The sequence below is a fragment of the Dryas octopetala genome, chromosome 3 (assembly GCF_963921425.1).
Source record: "Dryas octopetala chromosome 3, drDryOcto1.1, whole genome shotgun sequence".
Classification (NCBI taxonomy): Eukaryota; Viridiplantae; Streptophyta; class Magnoliopsida; order Rosales; family Rosaceae; genus Dryas; species Dryas octopetala.
This window is the reverse complement of record NC_141368.1, coordinates 9958953-9979013: the sequence shown is the minus strand read 5'-3', so window position 1 is coordinate 9979013 and position 20061 is coordinate 9958953. Positions and strand designations below refer to the sequence as shown.

Genomic DNA, 20061 nt, shown 5'->3' with positions numbered 1-20061 from the left:
AGGGCAAAATCGTATAATCATTATTTGGTACTAACAAAATCTAATTACTATATCAAGTACCAATCTATCATTCTCTTGTCAAATATGTCATGGATACAAATTGCAAATCATGAAACCCATGCTGCATGCCTGCATGTATTGAATGGGATACCTAATGACATATATAAAAGCGGCAATGCTTTTTTTTTTTTGGCCACTTAAAAGCGGCAATGCTTGAGGACCTGTTTATACTCAAAAGTCAAAACCAACCATAAAATAATATCTGTCGTCTTTTAAAACAAAAACTCAATCCAACTACCTAAACAAGTTTACGTTAATTATGCCTGTTATAGAGAAAAGTTAGCATTAACGTCTGAAATAATGAAACCATAAATTTTTGTATTATCTCTCTTTACCCCAAATTTTAACCTAAAACCGACGATGGGATGCCGATGACCAGAGATATGCAGCCCTTGTTCCAGGATCTTTATCTTTGCCTTGAATTATTGGGTTTAGACATTACTTCGGTGATCTTTAAATCGTTTCAAAATAGTAGCAACATACCCTTTTTTGTGATTTCTTTCTATCAAAGACGACACCCACGATGCTTCACTCATATATGACTCGTCATTTAAAACACTTCAAACTGAAGATAACTTTCTCAAATTAACCATAAAAGTTTTGAATTACAAATAAATAATTAATTAGTAATTTGAGTTAAGAAAGGAAGACAAGGTACAGTGAGAGAACTGTTTGGCCTAAGTGGCCCGAACTCTTACACGGGTATTGCACTCAACTTAATCAATCACCTTCTAAAAGCCTAATGTGGGGCTTCAAAATGTATTGATGTGAAGATATCTCACTTAATATTTTTAAGGGAAAAAAAACATTTTTAGTTCTTGTGTTATACCCTGAAAATATATTTGATTCTTATGGTTTCAAAACTCTATATTTTGTCCCTGTATTTTATGTTTTTTGTAATATAAGGACAATTTTAACAAACTCAAAATTTCAATTTTTGTTTAAAAATCAAATTGAATTTTACATATATGATTTTTTGTCATTTTTTAGTAAAACTCGCGAGTTTATTAATTTTAATTTGAAAAATAATTTCATTTTGATTAAAAAATGTCTTTAAATTACAAACAATATAAAACACGAGGACTAAATGAGGAGTTTTGAAACCACATGGACCAAAATTGTTTTTTTTTTCCCTATTTTTAATGTTGAATAACTACTTATATGAAGTAAGATGATTGTTTTTTATCTATAATTTTGAATGGTAATGGTTAAATAAAATTTTTATATAAAGAAATAATTATTTGCTTGTATTGGCATTATAAGGGTTATTTTCTTTACCTTTAGATTGTACTAAAAGACATATTAAAACATTAACAATCAAGCGCTACCAATTTAATTTTAAGTAGAGGAGCCATATCTTCCTCTCTTTTTTTTTTTTTTTTTTTTTTTTATAAACCTTTTCAGTATTTACTTGCTAGCTACATACGCTATGTGTGTTATATTAGCCTATTAGCACACTAGTGTATGTGATGAAGTTAAAAAGAAAGTGAGATATAGGTTAGAAAAGCAAAGTAGGTTGGATGAGATGAATTGGATGAAATTATCATAGAACTTTTTAATTTAAAAGTCTGTTATTTTAATTATTTAAAGTATGAAGAGTATCATTGATTATATGGATTTCCTCGTCAATGAATGTAATCAACATGGTTCATAATGAACACAAGAAAATTTTTTAAGTGTGATGGTAGCGGTGTCATGTAGTGTTACTAATTCACGTGTTATAATATGAGTGGACGATAAGTTTATACTTTTAGGGCATGTTTAGTTTGCGAATGTGGAGTTTGAGCTTAAGAATGAGTATGAGATTCTATTCTTATGTTGAGAATGTGTTACCTTTTATACGGATATGAGATACCCAAAAAAATGGGAATTTAGGCTCCGTTTGAGATTGCGGTGGAAGACCCAAAAACTGCTGTGGATGACAATTCTCAATCACCTACAACAGTTTTGGTGTTTGGTAAAAAAATAAAAAACTGTTTTCCCCACAATTCTCAACTCCCCACAACAAAAACAGAAAGCAGGTTTCTAGGTGCTTTTGAAAGCTGTAGTGAATCACAATAACAATGAATATTTTATTTTACCCATAATACCCTTATTGATTTCTATAATTTTTATTTGTTTATTTTAAATTAATAAATATGTCTATTGTTAGTTATATTTTATATTGTGATAATTAATTATGATATTTTATTTGTACGATTAAAATTATAATATACTTAAAAAATAATAGGCATACTTATTTAATAATGTTGTTCTTAAAAAAATTAATGCTAATAAAAATTTGTAGTCACAAATTTAAAAAATAAGTAAAAAAAAATTTTAGTTTTACCAAACAAATAAGTGAAAGACACTTTCAGTATCATGTCCATTTTTGTAAAATTATACACAGTCATAGCACTTTTACATTAACATTTACCAAACACTTTGATACTGTTTTTTGCACTCACAGCACTTTTGAAAACATAGTTTATCAAACACTCAACTGATTTACTTTACAGCTGACTTTACTTCACAGCTGTTTTACTTCATAGCTGTTTTTTCTCACAGCAATACCAAACTAGCCCTTAGAATCCTTGACTCTCACTATAAATTGAAAATATTATTTTACACATAATAAATGAGAGTATTATTAGAAAACAAGTTTTGATTTCATATTATTGTACAAACCAAACATGATAATAGTAAACATTTTTGTCCCTCTAGACTTACCATGGTTCTCAAAGCACTCATCTGGGAACCAAACCAAGTTTTATGGTATAGTATTATAATAAATATACACTGGTTTTTTTTTTTTTTTTTTTTTGGACCAGGAATAAATATACACTGGTTAGTTATTAACATTACATAACAATATTACGGTAAAAAATTACTATTTACATAATATATATATATATATATTTTTTCAGTGAAAACTCTCTGTGTGCTCTTTGTGCGCATAAGCACTTTTAAAAAGGTTTTGGCGGAAGATTGCTTGCTTGTCCGTGCAAGTACCGAAACTGCGAGACCATGCTTCTGCTTCCAAAATCCTGAGGTGGACCCTTCCTTTCTTCCTTCCTTATCTCACGCGCTTTGTAGAGTGGAGACCACTTTCCCCAAAAGTGCTTCCACGCCATTTGAAGCTTCTCACCTCAGCTGCCAAATTGGGCATTGCCATTAACAATGTAATGCTTAATTTCTAGTCTACACAAATATAATTGTTAGGATAATTATCTTTTATCATTATTGAATTCTGACAAAAGATGTCATTTCATTGTCTAATTGATTTTGTGGTGCTTAAATAATGAACTATATATCCTAAACTTGTTATATGATATTTAAAATTATCACTAATGGATTAATTTAAATCGACTTTATTGTATTCTTCTTATACATTAGAACCTTGGTACAAGACCAATATATAAATTGCCAAAGGATAGAGACTACAACCCAAATACACACAATACGTGTTCATCTTGTAATACCTTTTATATCATAAGAAAATAATTAGCTACTTTTACTTCATTCGAAAAAATGAAATTTTAGACTACATAGAAGGACATAATATGTGTTTCCCATCATCAAGAATAGAATAAAATATTAAACGAAGAGACGAAGAGAAAATGCTCATTAATTAAACAATTAAACAAATGACACATACAATAAGTTTTTTGTATGCATGCGCACAAGATATCTTTATATTTTGTTGAAGAGACAAATACAATCACAAATTCATCATATTGTACAATGTAAGTAAAACCCCCAATTACAATGCATAGAAGTAATTACATTCACATGTATTGAATAACATTTACTTGTTCAATGTAATTTAATGATGTTTAAGAACAAAATCATATCTTATTTACGTCTAAAATTACATTATTATTTATTTGTATTTTTAATATAAAACGTTAATATTGAACTGTAAAACTCTAAACGCTTAATTTTAAAGCTCAAACCAACATTGATTATAAGATAGTTGTATCTTCTTTTACCACGGTCAGGGTCAAAATGATGAACTTAGTATTTAATACATTTCATTGATTAAACAAAAATACAAAAAATGAATGAAAGAACAACTCCAAAAATTGTCAAATATTCATGCCCGGCCCCAAAAAAAAGAGTGGAAGAGATTCATAGAATCCAGAGTGTGGACTCATATGGTACAATGTTAATGTTATTGACACATTGAAAGCAGTAAGCAGACACTCACACACATTAAATAAATTCAGACACCCTCTCGTGTGCAAGAGCCACTTCCTCAGTCTTCATGTCAAACTGTCGAACAAGTTTGAGGAGGACTTGGGACTGTGAGACACCAAAGCGCGTGAGGCCTCCACCAAATATATTTACCATATGAACCTTGAAAACCTCACTAGTCAACCCTCTCTCTCTCTCGACCTATATATACACACCTATACACACACACACACACACACACACGCCCGCTCTCCCTCTCTCTGAAAATGGCTTGGCCAGGTCCACTTTCGTTTTTCTCCCTGAAACCCAAGAGAGCCAACCTCTACTTCATGACCTCGGCCGCGGTACTCTGCACGTTCTGCTACCTTGTCGGAATTTGGCAGCACTCCACCGGCGGCTCCGCCATCTCCTCCGCCACCAACCTATGCAAATCCCTCCCCGAAAACATCACCGCCCCCCTCCACCTCGACTTCCAAACCCACCACCGCGCCGACGACCTCCCCTATGCGGCGGCGCGTGTGGTGCAAATCCCGGGCTGCGACGGGCAGCTGAGCGAGTACACGCCGTGCGAGGACACGACCCGGTCCCTGAAGTTCGAGCGGGAGAGACTGGTGTACAGAGAAAGACACTGCCCGGAAAAGGAGGAGGTGCTCAAGTGTCGTATTCCGGCCCCGCAGGGCTATACGGCACCGTTCCGGTGGCCGGAGAGCAGGGAGTCGGTGTGGTACGCGAACGTGCCGCACAAGTGGCTGACGGTGGAGAAGAAGAACCAGAATTGGGTTCACTTCGAGGGGGACCGCTTCAGGTTCCCCGGCGGCGGCACCATGTTCCCGCGCGGCGCCAACGCCTATATCGACGAGATTGGGAAGATCATCAATCTCAGAGATGGCTCTGTCAGAACCGCCATTGATACCGGTTGTGGGGTACGTACGTCAATTTTTTTTTTTTTTTTTTTAATTGGGTCATGTGAATGTATGTGCTGTGTGTCAGTGTGTGTATATTAGTATATATGTATGTATGTATATATGCATCATCATCATCATGGTTCATGCATGTCTATATATGCTAATGTGTGTGCATTGTTCTATCATTCTATCGTAAGTTTATGGTCAATATTAATTGTGTTCTCTTATCAGATAATTTAAGATATTATGAATTTATGACGTGTCAGAGTAAATATTTGGGTGGATTCTTTTTCCAATGCTTATTTATTTTTTTGAATGTATAATTTTTTTTTATATCAATGTAGAAATTGTGATTGGCCAGCTCAAATGGTTGAACTGGCCAATAAGATCATTTTTCTTTCATGATCCTTTTTTTGAAAAAAAAAAAAATATACAGAATTGCCAACTGTTTGTTTTTTGGTCAACAAATTGCCAATTGTTTGAGTAATGAGAAAGTAAGCGTGAAGGGTAATTCCGTAATTGGGTTGGATAGGATTTATTTTATTTTTAATTTCCCTTCGTTTTGCTACGCATATAATTAAGAATGAGAGTAAATTAAGGAAGTGTCAAAGAAGGAAGCCTTAAAAAAAAAAAAAAAAAAAAAATCCTTCCAGCATCCATATATGGTCATAGACTCAATACTCATTATTTTTAAAAAATATGTCACTTTTCATTTTGTATAAAATAGAAAGAAATTCCAGCTCACCTTGTTATAAAGTAGACAATTTTAGGAATAATTTGCTCTCATTCTACTTCAAATAATTTGCTCTCATTGTGCTAATACCAACCCAGAGGGCCAGAAAGGTAAGATGAGGAAATAATTGAGAGAAATTTTGAAATATGATTCCTCTTTGGAATAATGTTATATTTATATAAGAGATTAGCAAAAATCTGGGTTGGTATTAGGAAAACATTGAAACAGGAAATGGTTTTTGAAAACTATGTCAAACAAGCTCTATAGTTGTATTAGGTAGACATTAGGTATCCTAGTATAATTCATAGGCCCAATTAATAGTAATTTACTTTCAAATTGTTGAAGGTAAGTAAAATTTTTATGGTAAATTTTTCAAATTAGGTTGGTCCAATGCTAAAATTTCTAGTACAATTGTCCTCTAGAAATTGGCCAATGAAAATCACTTCAGGAAAATCTGTATATTTTTTTCTTTTTTTGGGTTGTAATTTGTAAATTAATGACACTGAAACTGGTTTGCTACAAAGCCTATTACAGTCTTTGTAGACCCTTGGCAATGAAGTGAACTAGTAAAGTGGTTCATAAAGGATATGGATGAAGAAGACGTTTATATTTTTATTTATTAGCATTGGTACATGTGGGAAAGCAATTCTTGCAATGCACTTCTTTCTATTATAACAATTTTAATAATTAATGTGCTTTGAAATCTAATTAAATTTTAAAGATGTTTTGGAATGTCACATTGAGAAGTTTGTTGGTAACTTGCCAAGCTTCCTCATTTATAGCACTCTTCAAATTTACTAATCTTGCTAATTTGTTACAAGTCACTTTCTCATAATTCTTTATCAACAACTTATTCTTATGCAATTTTTTATACTGATTATTTAAAACAAATTCAGACAAATCAAATGTTTGTTTGGTAACGTTTTTCTTTTTATCATTCAATTAAATAGAGAGAGAGAGAAGTGAGAAAGAGAAAATTATAATCTAAACCCATTTAAAATTGGTTTTAGCTTTTATTCTAAAACCATAAAGCTTCAATTTTTTACCTTTAGCATGTGAAATTTCAATGTAAAAAATGTTCACATTTCATGTGATTTTTTTCATGTATAATATTAGCAAGTAATTAAGGTGAAAATATTTCTTATTTATTTTTCATTTAGGTTGCAAGTTGGGGAGCATACCTTTTGTCTAGGGACATCCTAACAGTGTCATTTGCACCAAGAGACACCCATGAAGCACAAGTTCAATTTGCTCTTGAAAGAGGAGTGCCTGCATTGATTGGCATTCTTGCTTCCATTAGACTCCCATACCCTTCAAGAGCCTTTGACATGGCTCACTGCTCTCGTTGCCTCATACCTTGGGGCCAGTATGGTAAGCACCTTAAAAAATATGGGGGTCGATATGTGAGTTGAGAACTCGAGATCTCATATTCTCAGTCTCAACCCACATGTTGACTCGACCTCAATTATGATATGACTTTAGTATAGTCCAAAACATGTTAGTTTTCTATTTTTCTATTTAATTTTGGATGTTTGATTATGCAGACGGGCTTTACTTGATCGAGGTTGATAGAGTTCTACGTCCCGGCGGGTACTGGATTCTGTCCGGGCCACCCATAAACTGGGAGAAGCACTGGAAAGGCTGGGACAGACCAGCTGAAGACCTCAAGGCTGAGCAGACTATGATTGAGAATGTAGCAAAAAGCCTATGCTGGAAAAAATTGAAGCAAAAGGATGACCTTGCCATTTGGCAAAAACCCACCAACCATGTCCACTGTAAGGTCAATAGGAAGGTCTTCAAGAAACCATCCTTCTGCAAAGCTCAAGACCCAGACACTGCATGGTATTGTGCTTTTCAATATCGAACATGTCACATTTTTTTTCCTTACAAAAATTATTAATCTTCTGGTTATGCATTTTGTAGATGTAGTTTAAAACTTTGTTTTTAGAATTTACCTTTGTGTGATCTCTAGACAGATGAGAAAAGAAAATTCTTCCAACTGGTAAAGATTACACACTTTGGCATTGATACCAAAACCAATCAAATGGCAAAGGCAGAGGGGATGCTATTCTTTGCATAGTGTTTGTTAAACTGTCCAAGTCCAACCATCCATACCATTCACATGCGTTGTGTAGTTGCTACCTTTTTTGTTCTTTACTCAATGTTTCTTCAATGGAGAATCAGTTAAAAGAGAGCCTTATTGGCCTCAAATGAAGCACTATTTTTGAAGTTTTACTCAACACCCCTGCCTCCTGTCTTTTTTTTTGGTTAGGTACACTAAATTGGAGGATTGTTTGACACCACTGCCTGGAGTGACCAACATAAAAGAAATTGCAGGTGGGGAATTGGCCAAATGGCCAGAGAGGCTAACTTCAGTCCCTCCAAGGATTAGCAGTGGAAGTTTGACAGGGATCACACCTGAGGTCTTCAGAGACAACACAGAGCTATGGAAGCAGAGAGTAGTATACTACAAGACCTTGGACTATCATTTGGCGGAGCCCGGGCGGTACCGGAATTTGCTCGACATGAACTCTTACTTGGGAGGCTTTGCAGCTGCACTTGTCAATGACCCTGTGTGGCTTATGAACATTGTCCCTGTTGAGGCTGAGGTTAACACCCTTGGAGCCATTTACGAACGAGGATTGATTGGAACATATCAGAATTGGTATGCTCTTATCCCTCCCTGCAATAACATAACAACCCTTGGATAGCTAAAAGCCTAAAACATGTAAACTTTGTTGGTGCTGATAATACCTTGTTTCCTGGCAGGTGTGAGGCCATGTCTACTTACCCAAGAACCTATGACTTCATCCACTCTGATTCAGTTTTCAGCCTCTACAAGGACAGGTGACTAATAAGTCTTTCATTCTTGAACATTGACTCAGTTAAATACTAATTTTCGGGAAACCATAAATTTATTCCAAAACTAGCTTCTCATACTCTTCATACACATGTAAGAGTAAAACTTCTATGTAATGGGTATATACACCTATTATGTTGCCTCTTTCTCATCACGTGCTAAGTCACTTGATGAGACAAATAGATACATAGGGTATAAATTGGACCAATAGAGAGTCGTGTCAAACATTTAAAGCATTTTATCTTACTACTTACACATAAATATTTATGTTGCAGATGTGAAATGGAAGATATTCTTTTAGAAATGGATAGGATTTTAAGGCCAGAGGGTAGTATAATATTCAGGGATGATGTGGATGTGTTGGTGAAGGTCAAGAGAATCATGGATGCAATGCAATACGATGCCAGTATCGTAGACCATGAAAATGGCCCCAAATATAGAGAAAAGATATTATTGGCGGCGAAGCAGTATTGGACAGCAACAGCCCCTAAACAAAATCAAGGAGAAAGCACAAAAGATTCATAGATACCTAGGGATTCTCTTCTTTCTTGGTTCAAATTGACTATTTTTATGTTGATAATTTGATGATGAAATGATTTTTTTCAGCACCCATTATTTGTGGTGTGACACTTGGATTGAATTCTATACACCAAGGAAAAGCATTTTTTATACTTTACAAAAAAAGAACATTCTTGATCTGTTGGTTAGGGTGGACAATCTTATTGTATACCCTATTTCTATTGATTAAAAGAAACAAAAAAATTAAAAACATTGAGAAGGAAAAATTAAAACAAAAGAGAAAGCATAGCTCCCAAATTACATGCTACAAAACATGTTCTCATGTAGCAGAGACGAAGCTCACCAACGAAACAGCATAAGTCAATTAACGACATAAGAACTGCTCATCTACTTGAATTTGATAGAACAGGTTTTTATACGAGTTATATGATCCGGTCAGACTTGTGAGAAGTGGACCTTAAACTAATAAACTATATACAAATCGTCATGATCCTGATGAATAATACATGTCGGTTTTACAAGCTATGTCGTCTATTCATAAGACAGGTACAAATTCAGGTTCAAAAGTTCAAAACCATACCTCCCATGAGATTGGTTACCAACAAATGAGGGCAGTCACATTATGATAAAAGATCCACCGATCAAGCAAATCCAACATCCACTACCTTTAAAGGGCATGACATAGGTTCCAAGCCCGGGCTAAGTCCCTTAATTTCCTAGCAAAACGGATCAACCTTAGACTGAAACTATCAACTGTTTCATCTTGTGTCAAGCTGCATGATCAAAGAGGAAACTTACGAGAAAGACGTGCAATCCTAAATCAATTCCAGAAACAAGGCTTCTTGTTTGTTGGTCAGGCCAAGTTCGCTCAAAGTTAATAAGCTTTCATCAACACTGAAAGCGCGCCAAGGATATGACCTCACCTGTTCATGGAAATAAAGCAACATATAGTCAGAATATACAGAAACTATGGGAAGAAGTAATGTACTGCTATCTCATATGCAAACAACCAATTCAACAAACTTTCGCTGGCCAGTATGGTCCGACGTTCAATCATAGATTACCCAAATGACAAATTGTTTACTGAAATTAAACACCACATGGGCTTTAAAGTATAAAAGGATTGTCCCACGATAAGAGGACCACATTAGGGTCAGACATATCAAGATAACAAGTATTTTTCTCTTCAAAAAAAAAAAGAACATTTCAAGATAACTTAACAGCCATGATCCAATTGGCTGCAGTTGTCACATTAACCAACATTCTTATCATATTAATAACATTGGGGCATTTTAAAAAGTAGTATCAAATATTTCTTTGAAAACAAGATTATAGTTGGATAAAATTATTAAATAACAGAAGGGGGAGCTTTTTATTCCCTGGTTGCTTCATTCCAATTATTTACTTTCTTCACTTGATTTAGACATCAAAAACATTGAGTAATGAACTGACTTTCCAAAATCCCCCTCAAAACTTATATTTACAAAGCAGTAAGCACCCACATAAGAATTATGTGTATGGCTAGTAATAAGGTTATATGCATGCCAAACAGAAATGCATAGACAAAATCTAATTGGTCATGGAATATCCAGTAATAGACAATTGTGAACAAAGTCTGTAAAACTTGGAAACTTATTGGATAGTCTGACATAAATGACATGAATAATTTCACAATCAGCATGTTCAAATCATGCTCCAATCAATTTACAGCTATTTCGAATCAAGACCAACTAGTATGTTTATTGTATACAATCCTCAAACCAAAGCAAAGAGGAACACTATGTCATTTGGTAGTACTAATTGACTGCAATCTTATCAAGGTATGAAACAAAAATGAAGAAAAAATAAAAAATTATAATATATAATATATAATAATTATTATTTAAAAAAAAAAAAAAAAAGAGGAAGGTCTTTAAAGAACAAAATGACACTTCATTCACTGTTAAAGGAAAAACAAAATGCATATGCCTTAACAATTCCTTAATGTCCGATCTGAAAATGAACAAAAGAGTTGTACTCTTTAAAACAGAAAGAACAAAAGAAAAAAGAAGAAAGAAGAATATTACCACTCTGTAAGTGCCAGGCTTTACCACTCTACCGACATCTATGAAATAAAAAAGAAGCTAAAAAGGAACAAAAGTTCAGTCAGTAGGGAGACAGGGAAATGCATTTGAACTTTCTAAAACATTTTTAACATTATACCTGAAGCTTGTCAGACTTGCGAAAGCGGCGGCTAAGGCGGCTGCCATTTGGCATCCTAACAAGAAGAGTTATAGCATTCTCATCATCCGATGCTGGTTCACAAGGAAGCAAAGCATTTTTTGCAGCTAGCCTTCTCTCAAATTCCTGTCATCAGTGAGACAATAAATTGTAGGGAAAAGAAATAAAACATCTAGCCATTGAAAAATCAAAATGGTAAGCATTCCATCATACACCCCAACCAAATATCTTAACTTCTTATTACAGTAAAAACTACCAAACATTAAAGGGAAGGGGACATGCTCTGTACATAAGGATGCCAAAGCAGTCATGACTCATGAGAATAATTAGAATCTCATTTTATTTCCTTGGTACATTAACGTACATAGCCCAGTGGCCATGTAAAATGTCCAATACAAATCCACAGCTTGGTTAACCCAAGTAATACTAGTAGTCAAAACAATCAATGCCTATGCACCAAAAGTTACAGCTTTGTATATGCAGATGCAAACAGCACTATGATTTTAGGTTATCATAAGCACTCAAGTAACTATGGTGAAGTCAAAATGGCCTGGTACCTTAATACATTTGGCTTATTCAAAATCTCTGGTTCATCACATCAAGAATCCAGCATGAGAACTGAACTACATGGAGCTTAAGCACATCTATTTTAATTTTAATTTTTTATTAATATTAATCCTCAGCCTCAAAGCCAAGCAATCTGATTACAATAAACCATAACTATAACTGTCAACCAATACAGAAAGGGATAAACATGAATTTCTAGAATACACATATTTAACAAAAAATATTCCCACTTGTTTAGAATTGCAATAAAAACTTCTTCAACCATATAAGGACATCAAGAAAACAGAGATAATAAACAAAAATATAGCTGTTCCCTTGCATCTCACAATATTTAAAATTTGAGGAAAACATCACAATTTCAGTAATATGTGGAAAAGTGGAATAGGATAAAATATTCCACAAAATTCAGCAGACACACTACCAATGGGTCAGTCTTTTTGTTGTCAGCTGAGTCTTCCTTCAAGTAACAAGTGCCAGCTTCATTGACAGCATTCCTTTCCTTTTCTTTATCAGCCAAGAGGGATGCATGATACTCATCGTCCTGCAGGTAATATTTCTAACAATCAAGTGCTGGAAAATACCATCAAAATAGTAATTGCGAGCAGGAAGTTAAAAACCTGTTGTTCTCTTAGTTGTCTCGCTGATAGAGAGGACGATGAAGGGCCAGGTGCAGGCTGCAGATAAGGACCCAAATTTCTATTTGGACCACTTGGAAAATTAGGTGCATATGAAGATTTACCAAAAAGTGCAGTCTCGAGCAGTATTGCTTCATCAAGCTCTTTGGAAGATATGTTGCCCAACTACAAAGATTGTAAACAATTTGATTAGTACAGCAGTCAATTTTCTTTTGCATTGGCTAAATGGAAATGTTGACAACAACAAGATGATACCTCTTCACAAGGAATGGCAAAGTTACCCTGATAAAGATGATTACCAGCATCACGCTGAGACTCTTGACTCACTAATTGCTGTTGTGCAATTTCAGCTCCATCTTGGTGTGATGACCTTCCTCGCTATAATTTAGAAACATATTTTTTCAGAAGAAACAATATCTTTTCCTTCATATGGGGAAGATCAAGAGATTATTAATACTCAAATTTCAAGATTGACTTTTTTTTACAGATTTATAATAAGCAGAATTTAGCTCTGACCTAAATTCTTGAAGGAAAAAACCCTGAATGAGATACATTCAACCTAAAATTTATCTGAAACAATTTCTGCCAAAAAATAGAGAACACTTAAATATAGAGCATAAGGCATACAGTTTCCTTTCTGCAGTGCATATAACCTGTAATGATATTGTTTGAATGGAAAATTCCTATATACTTCTTATTACAACTGTCTTTTCTTCTTTTGGGTACATTGACACAGTATGTGCACACTCATATTTTGTCTACATGTAACTATACAACAAATAGAAAGTATACCTTCCAGATACTAGAAGTTCCTGGTTCTTGATTCTTCTCTTTCAGTTGCTGCTCACGTATTGCTTTCTCTTGTTCTGCTGTCTGAACTCACTTCAATATAAAATAAATCAAGGACCTCAAAGATAAGGAAGCACCCCGTCCCCCCCCAACCAAAGAAAAAATAAACCAAAATTAGGAACCTTCAGGGACAATGAAACTGCACGATCAAAATCATCATTATCTTGATGAGTTTTCTCTCCTGGAAGCCCATTACCAGGAAAAACCTGAATGAATAAATCTGACAAGAGTCATCATAAATTCAGGAAACCACTAGATATAGGCTAAAATGGTTAAAATAGCAGTAGCATACATTGAGATCCCTGTTTTGCATATTCAGATAACCCACTTCAGCCTCTCGTTTTGAAGCCTCAATAGCAGCTTGAATCATTTCATTCTCCACATCATTTCCATATGGATGTGAGGCATTCAATTCAGTTCCTGTCACACCCTGAATGGTAGACCTCTGTCCTGAGAGATAAGGCTGCTCATTCCCTCTGCTGATTTCTACAGGATGTGGAACTATTGGTGCACGACCAGTAAATGCAGAACCAATCCGATTAAGGAGATCTCTACTGTAATTAAGGTCCAATAGTGATGAAGGCTTGAAACTCCTAGCAGCAGAGAGAAGTGGTAGAAGTCCTTGTGACGGAAGTCCTTCTGGTGGAACTGGTGAAAGTGGTGCAACTTGATTTGGATTACTCATATGAGGGAAATTGTATTGTGGGTAAGCAGGAGACACTGGATTTGTACTGAAGCAGAAAGAACAAAAGTAAAACAAGTATTAAAGAGAGAAGAGACACCACTGCAGAATGTTAAGTAAATTTGTTGCTAGTGCTAAGTTGATCAAGAAAGTAAAAAGGAATAAGATGTAGGGAAAATGTGATACATGTGTCGATCTCCTTCACTAAAATGCGCATTCACGGCTTCATTGAGATTGCCACCATATTCCTGTTTATAAGCCAAAACATACCAGACAACTCAGAAAACGTAGTAACATAGAACAGCACATAGAGGTGACTATCAATAGAGAAAAATACAACTCATCTTACGTAGTGCAAAACATTCAAATTTCAGTTTTCAATAGGATACCATCGTGATTATAGATAATCATCATTCAAGAAATCCTAAATTCCTAGTGAACTAATCTACCTCATGGGTTTAGCTCCCAACCTTACAACCAAGGATGCACACAAAGTGTTGTCACATTGACGATATCACTCAGCGTAAATGGTCCACCGTATGGCCCAATGATAAAATTCGAAACACACCAGAGGAATGACTTTTCAAAATGATTATACAAGAATCTTACACACTTGAGTTGGGGTTCGCTTATAGAACAAAGATTTGATTGACTAGAGCTTGTATACCATTTTATAGTTCATAGAATGAGGAACCTCTACTCATCAAATAATAGTAGAGCCAATTCAGAGAACCCTATATACTTCTACATTCCCTTTCAAGCTTCTAAAAACAAGGAAATTACATTCCTTTCAACCTTTTAAATTAGCACAAACAAATTTAAGCATCATTGCCTACATTTTACCAAACTTACTAAAAGTTTTCTTTAAATATATCATCCCTAATCTTGCATACAATTTAAGCATGATTGCCTACATTTTACCAAATTATAGATATCACATTTTATGAATAATGAAATAAACAGATCAAGAAATTAAACAAACTGTAATTAAAAAAAAAAACAAAAAACAAAATAGAGCAAGAAACCCTAGGCAGCAAGCGGCAGCGTCTTCTGATTTTGAGAAATGAAAAATATAAAATAATATAAAAAATTTGAATAACGGAATAAAAGCTTACAGGGAGAAAATTTTGCCTAAGTACTGAAAATATCAGAACTTATAAGAGAGAAAAGTGCGATAGAAAATTAAGGACGAAAGAAGAAGGTGAGAGGAAAAAATTGAACCTCCAGCTTTTGCAGCGCGAGAGAGTGAGACGCGCCGGTGAGGCTCATGTACGTCTCGACCATGTCCGGTGTTGGCGTCGCCATTGTCGTTTTGATTTCAGAGAGTAATTGCAGAGAGAGAGAGAGAGAGAGAGAAGAGAGAGCCAGAATTGTGGAATCCAATGGTAATAGCAGTGGGGAGTGCGGAGTGAGGAGGACAATAGCAGAAGGAACAACAATGGTTTTTTTTTTTTTTTTTGGGAACAACAACGGCTTGCGCGCCTTTTTCACAAGGGGACGCGTGTAAAGGAATGCAATGATTGCCTAAGCACGTGACATGCGCCGAAATTATAGAAACCAGAGAATGCTTTTCACTTTTTTGTATTTGTATACGAGAGGAGTTTTGCTCACCCTTTTAACTAAGGTGTATGGTTATCTCCCATCTAAAATATTGACATGTGTTTAAAAAACTAACCATAAGTTAATCTAATAATATTTTATTATTTCTTTTTCATTTTCAATTTTTTCCCCCAAAACCCGATTCCCACTTCCCCCTTTCACTTTTTTTGTTTTTTTTTTTTTTTTCTTCTCCTCCTTTCTCTCCATCCCCTGTGCTTCTCTCTCTCAGCACCTTCATCCCCAGCCCAACTCGCCGGCGCTGACCACCTGCAACCAGTCAACCACCCTCTCCCTATCATTTCTCTCTCCCCTGCTTTCTCTCCCTTACGCCACGCTGACTAACACTTGATGAGGGAAGGACCATAAATCTTTCTCTTTCAGTTTTGGGTGATGTTATTGCTGCTCTGATAAGGATGTGAGGCCATGGCCTTATAGGTAAGTTATTAATGGTGTGCTTGTCAACTGTAGTTGTCTTCTTCCTTTTTTATTTGTTTACTGCAAAATATGTGTTGTGATTATAACTTTCACTAGGATGGCCCATTTGGGTTTCTCTTTTACTTATTGATTCAGCTAAAGTATGATGGACTTACTTTAATTTATTCGGTTGCAGGAATAGCAAGCTAACTGCGAATGGAGAGAAAGGAGGAGGAGAAGAAAAAAAAAAAAAAAAAAAAAGAGGAAGTGGGAACCGGTTTTGGGGAAAAAAAATAAAATAATAATAAAATATTTTTGAATTAACTTATGGTTAACTTTTTAAACACATGGCAACATCTTAAATGGGAGGTGAGCATACACCTTAGTTAAAAGGGGTGAGTAAAACTGCTCTCTTTGTATACCAATTTTAGATCTTAAATAATGTGTGATTAGAATTGTAACCAAAATTGTGTATACTGTTGGTTGAAAGAGACAACATGAGTATACAAGGGATGTGGTGAGGTGCTTCGAGAGCTGAACTTTGGGCTCTGTAGCCCGTTTGATTCACAAAATTAATTTTTTAATAAATTAATTTCTTTGCATTTTTTAGAAAGAAGAGGATATGAAATTTTCTTTTTTATGTTTGATAATCTTGAAAAAGTAAAAATTCAGTTTTTCAATTATACTCTCATTTATTATTTATTTTTAAAATAATAATAAGATTAATTTTGTTCAAAAAATAATAATAAATGATTCCTCAAAAGGAAAGAAAACAAAACTCAAGTTGGAGCAAGAGTTTCATTTTCCTCCCAATAAGGGCATTAGAGTATCAAACTCCCTTGAGTCAAGAATTGAAATCCCTTCCATATACTTCTTTAACGTGAGAATGAAATTGATTTTCCATTTTTAGATATCCAAAATTCGAATTAAACGGGTCCTTAAGTTTCGATCATCTCCAGAAATAGCTAATCTCCTTTGAACACCCATGGTGCTTCTAGGCCCATGACCCCTCTATGCCCATGACGCTTCTAGTTGAGTTTCTGGGCCCATTATGGTTACTGGATAGTTTGGGCTTTTTTGGTGCTCCAAATGTTAAGAGTTCTACTTTATACATTAAAATTTAATATACTTTATACATTATGTTAACCTTAAATAATGTATATAAATGGTCAAGTGCTTCATTTTTATGATTCATCTCGAGCCTCTAAAATCTCAAAATTAACCTTGATAATGCGGTCCCGAGTCTAATGTGAGCAGGGTTGTTCTTTCCTTGGAGTATGCAGATTGTTCTTTAGCTACTTGGGTCCACCTTGATCATGAAGATCCAAAGTCTCATGCAAGAGTTTCAGGCTATCGTCTGCCAATTTAGAAAACAAGAATGTAACATGGTGGTGCATTCCCTTCTCAAATATGCATGTGCTACCTCCTTCGATTTTAAAGATGGATTGAGAAAGGCCCTCTTTAGCTTTTTTTTTTTTTTACATGCTGTAAGCGGTTTTGAAGTTTAAATGTTTAATGAATGAAGGATCCCACATAAAAAATAAAATAAAAACTGAAAATTTGAGGTAATATATATAATAGTAATATTATAAGCTATTGGGAGTACCAAGTGGTGATGAAGCATGGGGAAATGAATGAGAATTATAATAGGTAATGATTTGGGTGCCTTCCAACATAAGAAAAAGAATTAAGACATATTGAACAATATTTTATGCATGTTTAGGTAATAAAGAGGATTTTTTTTAATATAATAGATTGCTATTATTGTATTTTTATTATTAAATAATCATGTTCAAATCCTACCTCCATTTCTTAATCAGATTAATAAAACTTAAGTAAGGACACCTTAATGTGGCACCATCAACCACATGACTCTCATGTTTGATAAAAAAAAAATGAAAACATGACTCACATGTTTAGCTACCCTTTCCCTAAATTCCCTCCATGCAAAAATAAATTGAAAAGAGGAACATGTTACATTATCATCTATTATACATTTGATAAAAAATTTGGCGACTATTGCATTATTAATTTTTTATTCCATGCTGCCTTATTTTTCTATATCTTTCTTCTCATTATTGGCAATTTTACTGCATTGTTGAAGTTTGTGCAATAATTGGACTTCCATTGCATATTTGCATGCAAACCAATTTAAAATGGTCCGCGGATTCACCCACCCAATTACTGACAAGTGACAAGTGACAACAAATCTTTTTGTTTTTCTGTTTTTTTTTTTTAGATTTTTAATAGTAAAAGTGTAAAACATGTAGAAAAATCCACGGAATGTTGAAAATATATAATTAAAAATTTAAAAGAGATTACAGGATCAAAGATAAGATTTTATTAGGTTTAGTCATTAATCACGAGTACTACTGTAGTAGTAAAACTGGGGAATCACAACAATCACGTGGATTGGACATCTTTCTATATTAGGGCCACAAAGAACAAATTTGAATAAATAAATTGATATTTGGAGGATTTTGCTCCTCTGCCTTTAGCTTGTCTGCCTTTTCTTGCCTTTAGATAGATCATCACTCTACAATTAATGCTGATGTGGAGAAATAAAACCCGTTAGATCAAATGAAGGGTGGTAATACAATGAAAGGCAGAAAAAGGGAGAGAACTAAGCAGACAATCTCGATCCATATTTGGACAATTGATTATTATTTTTTGTTTTAAAGATATACGAGAGGATATATAAGAAAAGAAAAAAAAAGCTGGAATGGAACACAAATGTATGAAAATGCAAAACAAATGCGAGCTACATGTCATTTTACATCCAACGAAGTTGAAAAATGCAAAAAGAAGAACATAGATCAAGAGTGGATTCACCCAAAAAAAAAATAAAAAGCTAAACTTACTAACAATCCCTAATAATACATGGAAGGAACATGAGAAAATCATATATTGTTTTTTGGATTAAATATAAAAACGGTTCACGAACTTTACAGTAAATTTCAATTTGGTTCACTAATTATAAAAAGTATCAATTTGGTCCACGAACTTTCTAAGTTGCATCAAACCAGTACAAATGTTAATTTTCATCAAAAAATTAACGGAATTGGTCACATGAAAATGTGATAAACGGACTAAAATGCCTTTGAAAATGTGGTCACTTGCTGTGCACATGACTAGTTTTCGTTAAATTTTTCACCATTTGTACTGCTTTGGTACAACTTGAAAAGTTTATGGACCAAATTGACACTTTTTATAGTTAATGAATCAAATTGAGATTCACTATAAAGTTCGTGAACCATTTTTGTATTTAACCCTTGTTTTTTATATGATTGGATGAATCATTGATTCATTGTTGGATCTACACCTACTATAAACTAGCTAATCTTTGTTTTACATTAAAATAACACCATATCGTATAATGTAATATTACTCCTACATTACATTCACCAAACTTACACATCTTGGATTTGAAGGGTTCTATGTACATAATATGTAATAAAAGTCCACTGCTGGTTATGGTTGTGGAGGGAATGGGGACTGGGGAATGGGCCTTCATGACTTCCTTCTATGTACATGTTTTATAACAGCAATAGATTGCTGTAAGTAATTTATTTGCCTCCATGCCATGCCAGAACAGAATCCCAATCGTATCTCTATGATGGTGATCTCCTGGGTAATGACAAACTACATTTTTATTATTATTGAATACAATAAAATAACATTTCGGGATAATATTTTCTTATTAGACTCTCCTCTATATTATGCAGATTTGTTAAGTGTAATATCCAACTTTGTATTTGAGTCTAAATGGTAGACATGAAAGTATAAACTATTATCACACTCTACAGATCTTCACTCAGAGTCTGCAACTAAATTGTTAAGAT

General features: G+C 34.3%; 2 protein-coding genes across 2 annotated transcripts; one reads left to right on the top strand and one right to left on the bottom strand.

Moving 5' to 3' along the window:
- The first annotated feature begins 4242 nt into the window (after positions 1-4242).
- On the top strand, positions 4243-9367 carry LOC147290681 (S-adenosyl-L-methionine-dependent methyltransferases superfamily protein). Its single transcript, XM_086235094.1, has 6 exons — positions 4243-5159; positions 7035-7245; positions 7419-7716; positions 8147-8539; positions 8644-8721; positions 9010-9367. Exons 1-6 carry the CDS (start codon positions 4503-4505, stop codon positions 9257-9259), a joined length of 1887 nt encoding a protein of 628 aa, XP_086091220.1. The 5' UTR covers positions 4243-4502; the 3' UTR covers positions 9260-9367.
- A 337-nt stretch (positions 9368-9704) lies between these two features.
- On the bottom strand, positions 9705-15641 carry LOC147290680 (UBX domain-containing protein). Its single transcript, XM_086235095.1, has 12 exons — positions 15428-15641; positions 14393-14454; positions 13817-14255; positions 13647-13730; positions 13468-13548; positions 12931-13053; positions 12658-12840; positions 12462-12581; positions 11456-11599; positions 11320-11376; positions 10052-10176; positions 9705-9969 (listed from the first exon to the last, which is right to left on the bottom strand). The coding sequence occupies exons 1-11, from the start codon at positions 15509-15511 to the stop codon at positions 10069-10071; spliced, it is 1485 nt and encodes a 494-aa protein (XP_086091221.1). The 5' UTR covers positions 15512-15641; the 3' UTR covers positions 9705-9969; positions 10052-10068.
- Between the last annotated feature and the right edge of the window lie 4420 nt (positions 15642-20061).